The sequence below is a fragment of the Mastigoproctus giganteus genome, chromosome 11, assembly GCF_048544385.1.
Source record: "Mastigoproctus giganteus isolate SK-2022 chromosome 11, ASM4854438v1, whole genome shotgun sequence".
Classification (NCBI taxonomy): Eukaryota; Metazoa; Arthropoda; class Arachnida; order Uropygi; family Thelyphonidae; genus Mastigoproctus; species Mastigoproctus giganteus.
Genome location: NC_143585.1, coordinates 105,620,682 through 105,633,644, shown reverse-complemented (window position 1 = coordinate 105,633,644; position 12,963 = coordinate 105,620,682). Strand labels below are relative to the sequence as shown.

The following is a 12,963-nucleotide window of genomic DNA, read 5'->3' as shown; positions in this document are numbered from 1 at the left end:
CATGGGTTTCACCACTTCAAGCCTCCAATAAGCAAAGTGGTGGTATTTCACCGGTTGATGAAAGTCATCTACCACCTACTAACTACCACTTACTCATCTACCACTTGTCCATCCCTTCCAATAATTATTTAGTTCATCCTTGAATTTATTCAAACTACCCACTTTCACAACAACAACAGATGGAGTATTGTTCCAGCAATCAACCACCCACTCTGATGGCAAACTGCTGCACATCTATCCTACAATCATCCTTCCTCAGTCTGAATTTATGTCCCCTTATGTGTGTAATCTAAGCAAGAGGAAGAATGCCATCAGCATTGAGCTTGTTCAATGCTGATGGCATTTTATGCATAAAGGAATAAAAAAAAAATATTGTAATATAACTGGTAGCCATTATTTTTATTCTACATGTATAAAAATCCATTGTTTTTAGCTCTTTTAACAGAAATTTGAATTTAATTTTTCTGTTTAATTGGCACTATAGTTAGTTGATCTCAGGAAGAATTTTTCCAAGTTTTTTGGCATGCATACCATCCAGATCAACTCATGAGCATAAATACTTGCATCAATATAATGCAATATGGCATTAGATGCTTGTGCACTATATATATATATATAGCAATACTGAAATCATCATTAGAGTTCCTACATAGAGAATTGTTCTCTGTGTGAATGTAGGTACATTTTGGCATAACAAACCCATTTTTCAGTATTAAATGGCATTTACATAACAGCATGAATGTGTTATTGATCCAATATGTTTGATGCATGCATATGTACATACATGTATACCAAAAATTTTAGTACTGTTAGACTTATGAAGAGGATAGAAAAAGCATGGATATACAAGTACAAGTTGCAGATGCCAAGCAGTTGTTATTTGGTTTTTAGGAGCATTAGCAACTAAGGCCATATTGCTCCGGGGATATGCGGTGGTCATTCCCTGACCTTTCCACATCCTCCATATTAGGTGGTCACGGGCTCGAACCCCAGTCTAATCAATAAGCATGTGCTACGCACTGCTGCTCCTGCCCACCTGGCTACAGAGGTGCCGTGCCAGACAATAGGACACATAACAAAGTGTGCATGTGCACATACCCCACACATAAACCTAGATATGAGAGATGAAAATATATTCCTGATGATACTGGCATAAAATGTATAAAAATTGGGTCATATTCATTCATATAATTATATATGCAAAAATGTATTTTTATAAAATATTTGCTACTCCTAATGGGTTAATTTTTGAAAATAGCATTTTCTAGAATTTCTTTCATTTGTACTTAATCAGAAAACAGAAAAAGAAATAAGAATTTTTCAAGAGAAATAGGTATTTGTGGCTATATTGTAGCCTTTTAAATGTTGGGCATGAAAATCAGCTCATACAGCTGTTTAGATTATGAAATAATTTTAAAAAAAATTATTTATGAAAATGAGCCCATATTTTTGTTTTACAGAACTTACAGTATTATTGACCAAGACAAAAAAAAAAAAAAAAAAAAAATACAAAAAACTGAGTGAATAATTTCCATGCATCCACTGATGCAGAGAGAAAGAGACTTATTCCTGTATATAACAAGTTCTAATTTCTAATCACTCTGGTTGGAAGTATATTTGTTCGCTTTCAATATTTAGAAAACACTCCTTCTACCAAACTGAATGCATTTGGATACATTAATAATTGGTAACAAGAACAAAATATTATTTCTCTACTAGCAAAATGATCAAAATAAAAATAGTGAATAAAAATTTAAAATAATAAAATAGTGTATAAATTATCAAAATAATTTTTAATTTCTGCTGCTATATAAAAGTGATAGAAAAACAGGCCTTGTGCATTACGGATCATATTAATAATAAAGTTAATAAACCAACTGAACTTTATTAAAATCAATGTAGAAAAAATTTACACAAAAAATAAGTTAAGGTCACAGAACATAAATGAGTAGCTTTCAGAGCAGGTCTCCTCTTTGTCAAGTAAATAGTACAGGGAACAATACAATATAAGTTCTAAACCTGATTAGTTTTTTTTTTTAGCTTAAAAAAAAATCACTAGAAAACAATGTATCCATTGTTTTATAGTTTTCCCTCTGTCACTTGACAAACCTGCAATATGTATATTGTATTGTACCACTTATAAATACCACCACTGTACTGAGCCACTCAATGAAGAGATGCCCTGCCCTGAAAGCTGCTCACATTTTTAACATATTTTATCCTGTATACATTTTTGTCTTTTTTTTTTATTCACTCTTAACTTATTTTTTGCATAATTAGTTTAATAAAATTCAGCTAGGTATCCTATTTTATCATTAAGAAAAGTAATAGTTTTGTTCTTCCAGTTCTCCATTTTTCTGAATTGGTTCTATCCTATTTCTAAACATCAATCTTCTCTCATGATCCTTCTTCCATTAATTTGAAAACATATTCTTTGGAAGTGTAAATCTGCATTTATCAGTTCCACATTCAATTTAATGCTTTTTATGCGTGTTAACTTTGTATGAGTAATTGAAAACATATATTATTAAACATGAAAACATAAATATATTAATTGAAAACATACTTGACTCGAAAATACTTGTTATACTGTATCTGTTTGAACACATATCATTTAATAGTAGTGACAGGCCTTATGTCCTGAATCGTCTTGTGCTGATTCAGAGATAACCTCAATAAAGTAAAAATTTGAAAGCATACAAGTTGAGGTGGCGGTGAGGTATACAATGAAAAGATATGCTCAAAATCCCGAAATGATTACACAGTTTATAAATTTGTTTATTTCAAATAAAATTGAAAAGATATATCCTTTTAAAGTCTGGTTATTTTTAATTAATTTTTTTTTTTTTTTTTCCATACAGAATGCACACCAGTTTATGTCTATGTAAAGAAGGAGAAAAAAAAAACAAACTTAATATAAACAAAAAAAATTAAACTGTTATATTATAACCTTTTGGAAAAAAGTTGTACCAAAATGATAACTATTATCATGGGATGTTACCATATAAAAAAGATTTTGTACTTCAATGAAATTCTGAGTTCTGACAAAACAAATTAAAAATGGATACTTGAAAAATTATAAAATGAGTAAAGCTCATTGGCTTAATTGATATTTGTGAAAAGCACTTGACTACCTTATCCTTTTGTATGTTGGGCAAACCTAAACTGACTTAATATGTTGAAAAAAGAACATTATGTGGAATATTAATAACTTAATTATAAAAATGAAGGGAGGACACTTTTCCATTAAAAAAAAAAAAAGTTTAGTGTGTTATTGACAGTTGTTAGGCTACATTTCTGGTTCATTTGTGTGATTCCCTCATATTGGAGTTTGATTCTAATTAAACATTTAAAATGACATACATTATATGTGAAGAAAACAGATTTAGGCATGACTGTAGCCAGATAGTCAGTATGAAAATACAGAAGTATGCATGCCATGTGTTCAAATCCACATGACACTGCAAAATATGTTAGTAGCTTGTAGTTTCCACCTTGTAAACTCCTGTGATCCTGTGTGACTATCCCAAATTATAAAAAAGAATCGTATAATTTAGACATGACCATAGCTAAGCAGTCAGCATGCGTATCAGAGTTGCTCACACTACATGTTCAAGGCGCCTCCGTAGCCAGGTGGGAAGGAGCAGCAGTGGTAGCACACGCTTCTTGATTAGACCGGGGTTCGAGCCCGTCACCACCAAATACGGAGCATGCGGAAAAGTCAGGGAATGACCACCGCACCGGAGCAATATGGCCTTAGTTGCTAATGCTCCTAAAAACCAAATAACAACAACAACAACAACAACTACATGTTCAGTTCCATGTATACCACAAAATGTGGCAGTATTCTTATATTTTCTGCCTTGTGACTGACTGTAAACAGGGAATTAATTTTATTAGATTGAAATTTGATACATTATAACCAACTTTCCATTAAACTTACTTTAAAGCACAGCACATGAAAATTAACATTATATTCATGAGTTAAGCTACTTTCTAGATACTGCTAGTCATGTCCTTGCACCACTGCAAAATCAGAAATGAAATGTAAAAGAGAAGATAGTAACAACCTTATCTGGTTACAAAGTTAAGTGAGATTAACATTGATGATGTCACCTTATGATATATCATGAAATTTTTGTTAAGAGTGTTATCTGGATACAAGATTAAAAGCAATTAAGATTGATGATGTTTTGAGGTTGACAGGACCTTACAACAATTAGTGAAAGGCAAAATGCTTGTATAAGAGTATATTATTAAATATTAACAAATTACTTAAGGAAGTAAACATGATCAGAGGCGGGATTATATATAAATTAACCATCAAACTTTGTTGGTAGTTAATTTATATGATTTAGAAAACATATAATAATGTTTTCTTCATCATATAATGAAAAATTTTTTATTTATAATCAACCCAAACTGGATTTTTTTAGAAATGCAGATAATCTAGAAAAATGCCCTGTAACAGTTGGTTAGCAAGTAAATGTATTTGATGTGGAGTAAAAAAAAAATCATGGAAACATATTTTGTATACCGTAGAATAAATGGAGGTATCGTGAAAATATTGTAATGTGAAGACATTGGTTTTTTTTTTTTGGTAATTCTTTCCAAGACCTCGGAAGTTGAAATTTTCGCTATATATAACTAAGCTCTTTATCTCTCTAAAAGGTCATTTTTATAATGGAAATTGCACTGCACTTTAATCATTATCATTATAAAAATCAATTTTGAGCACCTTTGTGATATTTTTCTAAAACACATTTCTGGACGTCCTACATAAAACAATTTGCATGTTCTGGTTTATTGGGCTTTTCTGTTAGCGCAATCTATTATAAACAGGTAGTAAATTCAATCTTATTGCATTTGGGATAATACCGATAACTGGAATTCTCTGGGTTTTTTACGTTATGGTATTATGGTGAAATGAGTTCCCCTTCACTGAAATCTTCAGTCATATAAAAAAGAAATAAATTTTCAGAATCTTCTCTTCATTCATATTTACTTATTACGATGGTGAAGGGAAAGGGACCTATGGAAAGTGCAAGTGCTGGAAGTGCTAGGAAATGAACAAAATTGATTTAGAAATGAAGACGAAGATGATTAAGAAGTACGAAGCAGGACAAGTTTGTCATCTGTTGCACGGAATTAGGCCTCGCTGCTTCAACAGTGAATACTATTTTAAGGGACAGTGCTTGTATGAAAGAACATGTTAAAGGATCAATGCATTTACAATCAACAGTGATTACAAAACAGTGTTCAGGTGCTATATTGAAGATGGAAAAGCTATTAATAATATGGATGGAAAATCAGATTCAGAAACAAGTGCCCCTGAGTCCAATGGCCATTCAAGCAAAAGAAAGAAGTATTTAAAAAGATATTAAGGATACGTACAGTGAACCCCAAGCCAAGTTCATGGCAAGCAGTGGGTGGTTTAATAAGTTCAAGCATCGCAGTGGTTTCCAAAACATTAAAGTATACGGTGAAGTTGCCAGTGCTGATTCTACAGCTGCAGAGAATTTTTGTGGTGTTGGAAAATACCCCTTCTACATCCCCAATTTCCACAACAGCATGCGTATTACCTGGAGAGTTAATTCTGGCAATGATGCTCGAAAGGTAAAACTTGCTGATGTTATGCCTGTCTCTCTCTTTTTGTAATTTTATAGTTTTGATATTAAAGATTTATATTGAAGATGATTTCTTTAATATTTATTGGTGAAAAATGCTAATATTTATTTTAAAAATGCATCATAATTTTAATTGAAAATATTATATTTTATTGTTCTTTATAAATGTTTTGTAGTAATGATTACTGCTGTAATATAAAAATTTTTTTCGTAGCTTGGTTGAGGCATCTAAAGAGGATCATAATGATAGTATTAGAAACAATTTGGATTCCTGTAATGAACCAAAGGATACACAACGTGATTCAAATAGTCCAGTACAGCCTTTTGTCCAACATGTTATTACCATGCCTGACCCTGTTAAAGAGGCCGAGGTAGAGATGTAACAATTATTTACCATTTTAACTTTTATGTGCATATTTGCCTCATTGTGGTGATTAATTCACTTGTTAATTATTAGATTAACTTATGTTGTACCGTATTGTTGGAGATTTCTGTAATTTTTATGGGGAGTCCTATAAACTTCCATACCACTTGCTGATACCATCATATGTACTCTAAATACTTACTCAGATTAACTGCAAATTATATATCACTTGATATCAAAGTAACATTTCAGAGCATCTGCCTGTTCCTTGGCAGTGCTTACACACACGCTATCAGCTGGATATCTCTGTGTTCATGTTTCTCCATTCTAAATTATATCTTTACAGGTGGTGATTTCTTATATCAAACAAATGTGTATACAAAGTCAACTCGACACTGACACTTCCTAGAAGCAACCATGGCAAAATGGAGAACCACCATCAAGGTTGACGACATCACAACCAGAACGATACCCATCAGAAGAGGAATCTTCCAGGGAGATGCCATGAGCCCAATATGGTTCTGTCTAGCACTCAATCCACTCTCCCTCATGCTCAATAACAGCAACTATGGATATACCCTAAAAGAAGGGAGGAAGAAGCTGTACACACTGTCTCACTGATGTATGTAGATGACATCAAACTCTATGCCGCAACTGAGAATCAACTCACAACAGCTATTCCGGATAACTGAAGGGTTCAGCACTGACATCAGGATGCAATTTGGCCTAGACAAATGCAGGACCCATGGATTACATCAAGGACATGAAAAGATTGAAGCCACGACAGAGGGAGAGAAATACAAATATCTGTGGATGATCTAGGCTCACCAGTTAGAACACGAGATCAAGGCCTGCCTGACTGAGAAATACCATCAGAGACTAAGTAGCCTGCTAAAATCAAAGCTGAATGATAGGAACATGGTCACAGCCATAAACACTTAGGTAGTCCCAGTACTAAAGGTACTCCTTCAGTATCATAGATTGGACCAACACTGAGTTGGAGGAGATTATGAGATCGACCAGGATAATTACGACCGAGACCCACCAACACCACCCAAAATCATCTGTCGAGAGACTGACCATAGCCCGTAAAGGAGGAGGGAGAGGACTGACTGACTTCATTGAGCAAGAGAAGGTGATTCAGAACCTGTGGGATTATTTACAGGAAAAACAGCTACAATCTACCAAGCCATAAGAAAGATAGACAAACAGCACTCAACTTCAACAAGGAGACCACACTCACACAGAAAGATGAGCAAAGACGACACTCCATGGCAGACAGTACAGTTACCTCCATCAAGACTACTTAGATAAGATGGCTTCCAATGCTCTTCCCCTAGACTGAAGGGTTCATGCTCACCATCCAAGATCAGCTGATAAACTCCAGAAACTACAGGAAATGCATCACTAAGGACTCCGAAATAACAGATATATGTCGCTGGTACCACCTGGCCCCAGAAACAATCCAGCACATCACAACAGGATGCAGGGTGATCACCCAGACGAAGTATACTCACAGATATGACCAAGTGGCAAGGATAATACATTTGGAGGTAGTGCAAAAATGCCAGCTGATCAAAGAAAGTTTGCTGTATTGCAATTATAAGCCTTGGGCCATACTAGAGACCTCTAACCACACACTATATTGGGACAGTGCCCTATTAATGGACAAGACAATCCTGCAAAACAGACCAAACATAAACCTCATTGACAAGAAGGGGAAAGGCTACTTACTGATCAACATAGAAGTGTCCAACACCAGCAACCTCCAGAAAACATATGGGGAAAAGATCAGGAAGTACTCAAATCTAAGTCAGGAAGTCAAAGATATGTGGTATGTGGAACAAGTAACAATCATCAAGATTACCATGTCAACCACTGGTATGGGGCCAAACAGCCTCCATAAGAACCTAGCAGCAATAGGCCTCCCTGAGAACACATACATGGAACTCCTGAAAGCTGTGATCCTGAACACCTGTAAGTTAATAAGAGATATAAGTTAATAAGATAGTTAATAGAAGTAAGTTAATAAGAGTTAATAAGTCTATACATAGCCAACTACTAAGTAGTTGGGCTATGTTGGATACATGATGCTCTAGCACTAACTTATGTGTTAGTTAACTTCTATGTAACCTGAGGCTATTGCCCTAAATGTATTATATAATTTTAAAAATTAATTAAAACCACTGTAGTTTTGAAATTTCACGTTCACAACAGCTTATATTATCAACCAATAAAAAAAAGCAGTGAGGAAGATTAGCTTTTTGTCATACAAAAAATTGCCCAAAAATGTCACCCAGGTGATTTGGTGGATAATCTGGTCCATAAGGTGATGAGTTTCAATAAAGTGTGAGCACATTAGGTGCTTGTGTAAGCCAAAAGATGAAATATAAGCAGATATGTGTTGGGGTCTAATTGAAAATATGTATTTGTGGATTTAGTGTCAAGGAAACCTCATTTAAGTCTCCAAAATGTTCACACTGAATCTTGATTTCATTCATTTATACTTAGAAGTTGTTTTTTTTTTTTATATATAAAACCAATTTCTCTCAACTATTGCATTGGGATTTGTCAATAATTAAAAAACCAAAATCATTTCTGTTCCGGGTAAAATAATGGAGTCGCTGGTTAAAGATGCATTGCAGGATCATCTAGACAAGACTGCAGCAATAATTCAAACACAGCATGGGTTTGTTAAGGGAAAGTCTTGTCTGACAAATTTGATTGGTTATTATGATGTGGTCACAAAGGAACTGGATGCAAAAAATAATTTTGATATCATATACTTGGATTTCAGGAAAGCTTTTGACACTGTTGCGCATGGAAGACTACTGTACAAATTGGAGCAGAATGGTATTAAGGGTAAGTTGCTACAATGGATAAAAGGATGGTTGAGTGGGAGAAGACAGAGGGTGGTAATCAATGGGTGCTGCTCTTCGTGGACTAATGTTATTAGTGGAGTCCCACAGGGTTCGGTGTTGGGTCCACTGTTGTTTTGTGTATTTATCAATGATATTGATGAAGGTATATCAGGCTTAATGTCGAAGTTTGCAGATGACACAAAGGTTGGCAGGGTTGTTAATGACAGCAATGGCAGTGTGCTACTGCAACAGGATCTAGATAATTTGGGCAGATGGGCTAAGAAGTGGCAACTGAAGTTCAACCTTGACAAATGCAAAGTACTGCATATGGGTAGAAGTAACCCCAGAGAAACGTACCAACTGTGTGGTACTACACTTAAGGTGGTAGAAAATGAAAAACACCTGGGAGTAATTGTGCAGTCAGATATGAAGTTTTCTGAGCAGTGCAGACAGGCTGCTAGGGCGGGTCATGGGGTTTTGTCAATGATATATAGGAATTTTGCTAGCAGGGAAAAGGAGGTGATTGTCCCTCTGTATAAGGCAGTGGTCAGGCCACGCCTTGAGTACTGCGTACAGGTCTGGAGGCCTCATTTTAGGAAGGATGTAGATTTGCTTGAGCGTGTACAGAGAAGAGCAACACGATTGGTGAGGGGAATGAAGGGATTCTCTTACCAAGAGAGGCTTAAGTTCTGCAAATTGCAGTGGCTGGAGACTAGGCACCTGCGCGGTGATCTGATTGAGGTCTATAAGGCCTTGAATGGGTTGAGCACGCTGAATTCTGATGGGATCCTTCCACTTGTTCAGATTACCAACCTACGGGGACATAAGTTCAAATTAAGAAAGGACAGATGTAGAATAGATGTGCGGAAATTTGCCTTTAGCCAGCGGGTGGTTAATTGCTGGAACAAACTTCCATCTGTCGTTGTGGAAGTTGATAGGTTAAATAAATTTAAGGAGGAACTGGACAGGCATTTGGAGGGAATGGTGTGATTTTTTTTTTTTTTTTTTTTTTTTGGCTGATGCTGCATAAGCTCCTACACTTGCTTTCTTGCATCATGTGCCACTACTACTACTACTACTACTATTTGACAGTTTTTTATATGTATTATGACAGGTGATGAGTTATTGATATGTCACTTCCTACCTCAAACAAACGAAATATCAAGGAATGGCATTATTCTTCATCGCAGAAGACCTCTAAATGTTTTGGGAGCTGGAAATGTACTGCTAATTGCCCCCCCCCCTTTTTTTTGGTATATGCAGTTTCATGACATTTCCTAATGAAAGCATGCACAGTGAACAACAACAGTCTGAAGCCAGGCATCAGAAGTAGTTGTGTGAATTTCTATCCAAGGTTGCTTTCATCGTGATGTTGTTTCCTGTGCCTCATGTGAGAGAGTAAGGTGCTTGTTCAAGGACCTATCAGTGACCATCCTCACCACTTTCACATTCACCAGATCTCACCCTGAGTTGTTATTACTTGTTTGTTCCCTTGAAAGCAGCACCCAGCAAAAATCAAATTTCATATAGCCAATAAAGTTCAGTGTAGAGTGCAGAAGTGGTGTAGTGGCCTTCATTGGAAGAGGCATATTATGAACATGGGATAAGATGACCGTGTCAAGAAATAGTGTAGGAGTTATGTATGTATTGTAGTATATATTGTAGTTGTTTTTGTTTTTTTCACATATGTATTAGTGAATTTATTGTAGATTTTGTTAACTAAAATACTGTAATAAGTTGTTTTGTTAAGGATCTTAACTAAATAACTGTCTCTATTGCAGCCTTGGGTTGGGGAAGGGTATTTGCAATTTTTGTTACTTTGTTCTCCCCTCTTACTATCACTCATGGTTTAATTTCAGGAAGAAGTTCAAGATAGCGGTCATGAATTTCTGAGAAATGTCTTATGGACATTTGAAGATATTAGAATGTTAATTGGTTCTGATATGCCCATTTTTGGTGGTGGTACATATCCTGCAGTCAGTTTACGTTTAAGGTAAATTACTTATTTATTATTTTTTTTTTTTAAAGAGATTTTGATTTGATTAATTGAAATAGAGACATTACATGTTTTGTCATCTTATGGATATGAAATACAATGAGCAGCTAATCTACCACGTATAAAGATTAAGCTGTTTTTTTGGAAATGTTACAAAGTTAATTGAACACATCTCAATAGAAGCACTTGAACAGTTGGCAGTGTTTCAAGAAGTCACTGTTTCCCATTGACATCTTCTAAGTGTGGGTTAAAATAATAACCAAAATTAGAAAAGGCTTATCTGTTAGAATGGCTCCTGGATTAAAGGAGCCATTCTAGCTTTGAGCCCATGAAATGGAATGAAAACCACTGGAACTGAGAGCATATATATAGTGGACTTATAAAGTATAGAATGCTAATGAAGCAGCCACTGTTATATGAGTAGGTGAATGGTTCTTGAGAAAAAGGGTTATTGGAAAAACATTAAGAATGTACTTGAGCCAACCACTGTGATAAAATCTGGGGTATAGAGTAACTGATCCTGGAGTATAAAATAAAAAGCAAGTTTCTTTGAGATAAACAGTGGGAAACTAAGAACAAGAGCTAAAACCAGGTGGTGGGGGGGAACTGGAATTTTGAAGACAGAAGGGTAGAAAAGCCAGTTTGGGATGACTATTGCACAGTATAGTTGGTTTGTCATGTGCTAATTGCATTAATTGATGATGTACAATGTTCAACAGAAGTTGAAATGTTCATCATTTCATAAATTTCCACAAGCAAATTAAATTAAAAAAAAAAAATATATATATATATATATTCTATAAATAATAATACAGTGATGGACAAAAAACTGCATCACTTGTGAATTTTGCAAATAATGTGTTTTGCACTGCATTATGGATTGCAGAAATATTCGAAAAGGCGCCTCCATAGCCAGGTGTGCAAGAGCAGCAGTGCGTAGCACATGCTTCTTGATTAGACTGGGGTTCAAGCCCATGACCACCAAATACGGAGGATGCGGAAAGGTCAGGGAATGACCACCGCATACCCCCAAGCAATATGGACTTAGTTGCTAATGCTCCTAAAAACCAAATAACAAACAAATGTTCGAAATGCATTTGTTAGATGGGATATATATCTCTGTGAATGAAATCCAATAAAAAGATTCCACCTGATATACCTAATTGTGATAAATATCTTCCCAGAGGGTAAAATGCGTAATTAATGGAAATAGGAGAAATCATGCAAATGTCAATCATGACAACCAAACATACATTTTATTACATTTATGTGTACGAACTGAAATGACAAGTTAACGTAATAGTAATATGTACTGTAAATCAGCAAAATAAGTCCTCAATATTTTGTTGTTCCTCCTCGAGCTGCAATTACAGCCTTGCAACAATCTGGCTTAGAGTTAATCAACTTCTGGATATACGGTTTCCCAATTTCGTGGTACCACACCCTTACAATGCTCTCCTGCAGCTGAATCTTACTTGTTGGCTTCTTCTAAGCAATTTTAGATGACATTACCAGCAATTTTCAGTAGAATTCAAATCTGCACTGTTGCCGGGCCAGTCCAACACTGTAATGCCAATATTTCTGGTATGACTGCATGCACCTTAAGGGAGAAAAACTAGGGAAAACATTTTTGTATGTTTTAAGCTTTGTGAGACAAGAAGACAAACTCATCATTAAATCTAAATAGCATAAAACATACCAGTTTTGCTGTGTGGCAAGGTGCTGAGTCCTTTTAAAAAATGCAGCTTTGGACGTCTGTGTGGTGATCCCTAATAACAGGTTTTGGGCACTCCTCGAAGATAGCAATGTAGGTTTCTGCATTCACCATTCCGTTAATAAACTTAATTCGCCCCACCTCTTTGCTTGTTATGCATCCCCAGACCATCTCCCCTGGGTGCCAAACGTTCCTTGGCCAAGCGATTCTAGTGCATTTTCTACAGAGAACATTTAAGCGAATAGTTTCTATTTTTTTAGTTTCAAACACCGTTTTCTTGATTTCTATAGCATAGTAGCTCTCTCCCACTACCAGAAGTAGGCAGAAGCCCAGAAAGGAAAACCACCTTTCTGTTTTTTTTCTATTAGTACTAACTTACTGACTCAGCCGCTTGGTCACCT

At 35.5% G+C, this 12,963-nt stretch overlaps 1 protein-coding gene across 1 annotated transcript in view; it reads left to right on the top strand.

Annotated features, from left to right (window-relative positions):
* Positions 1 to 12,963, top strand: part of LOC150078328 (erythroid differentiation-related factor 1) — a 257,306-nt gene that overhangs the window by 82,702 nt on the left and 161,641 nt on the right. Inside the window, exons 7-8 of the mRNA XM_090384532.1 lie at positions 5,842 to 5,998; positions 10,712 to 10,845. Coding sequence (XP_090240658.1) covers positions 5,842 to 5,998; positions 10,712 to 10,845 — 291 coding nt within the window. The remainder of the gene's footprint in view (positions 1 to 5,841; positions 5,999 to 10,711; positions 10,846 to 12,963) is intronic.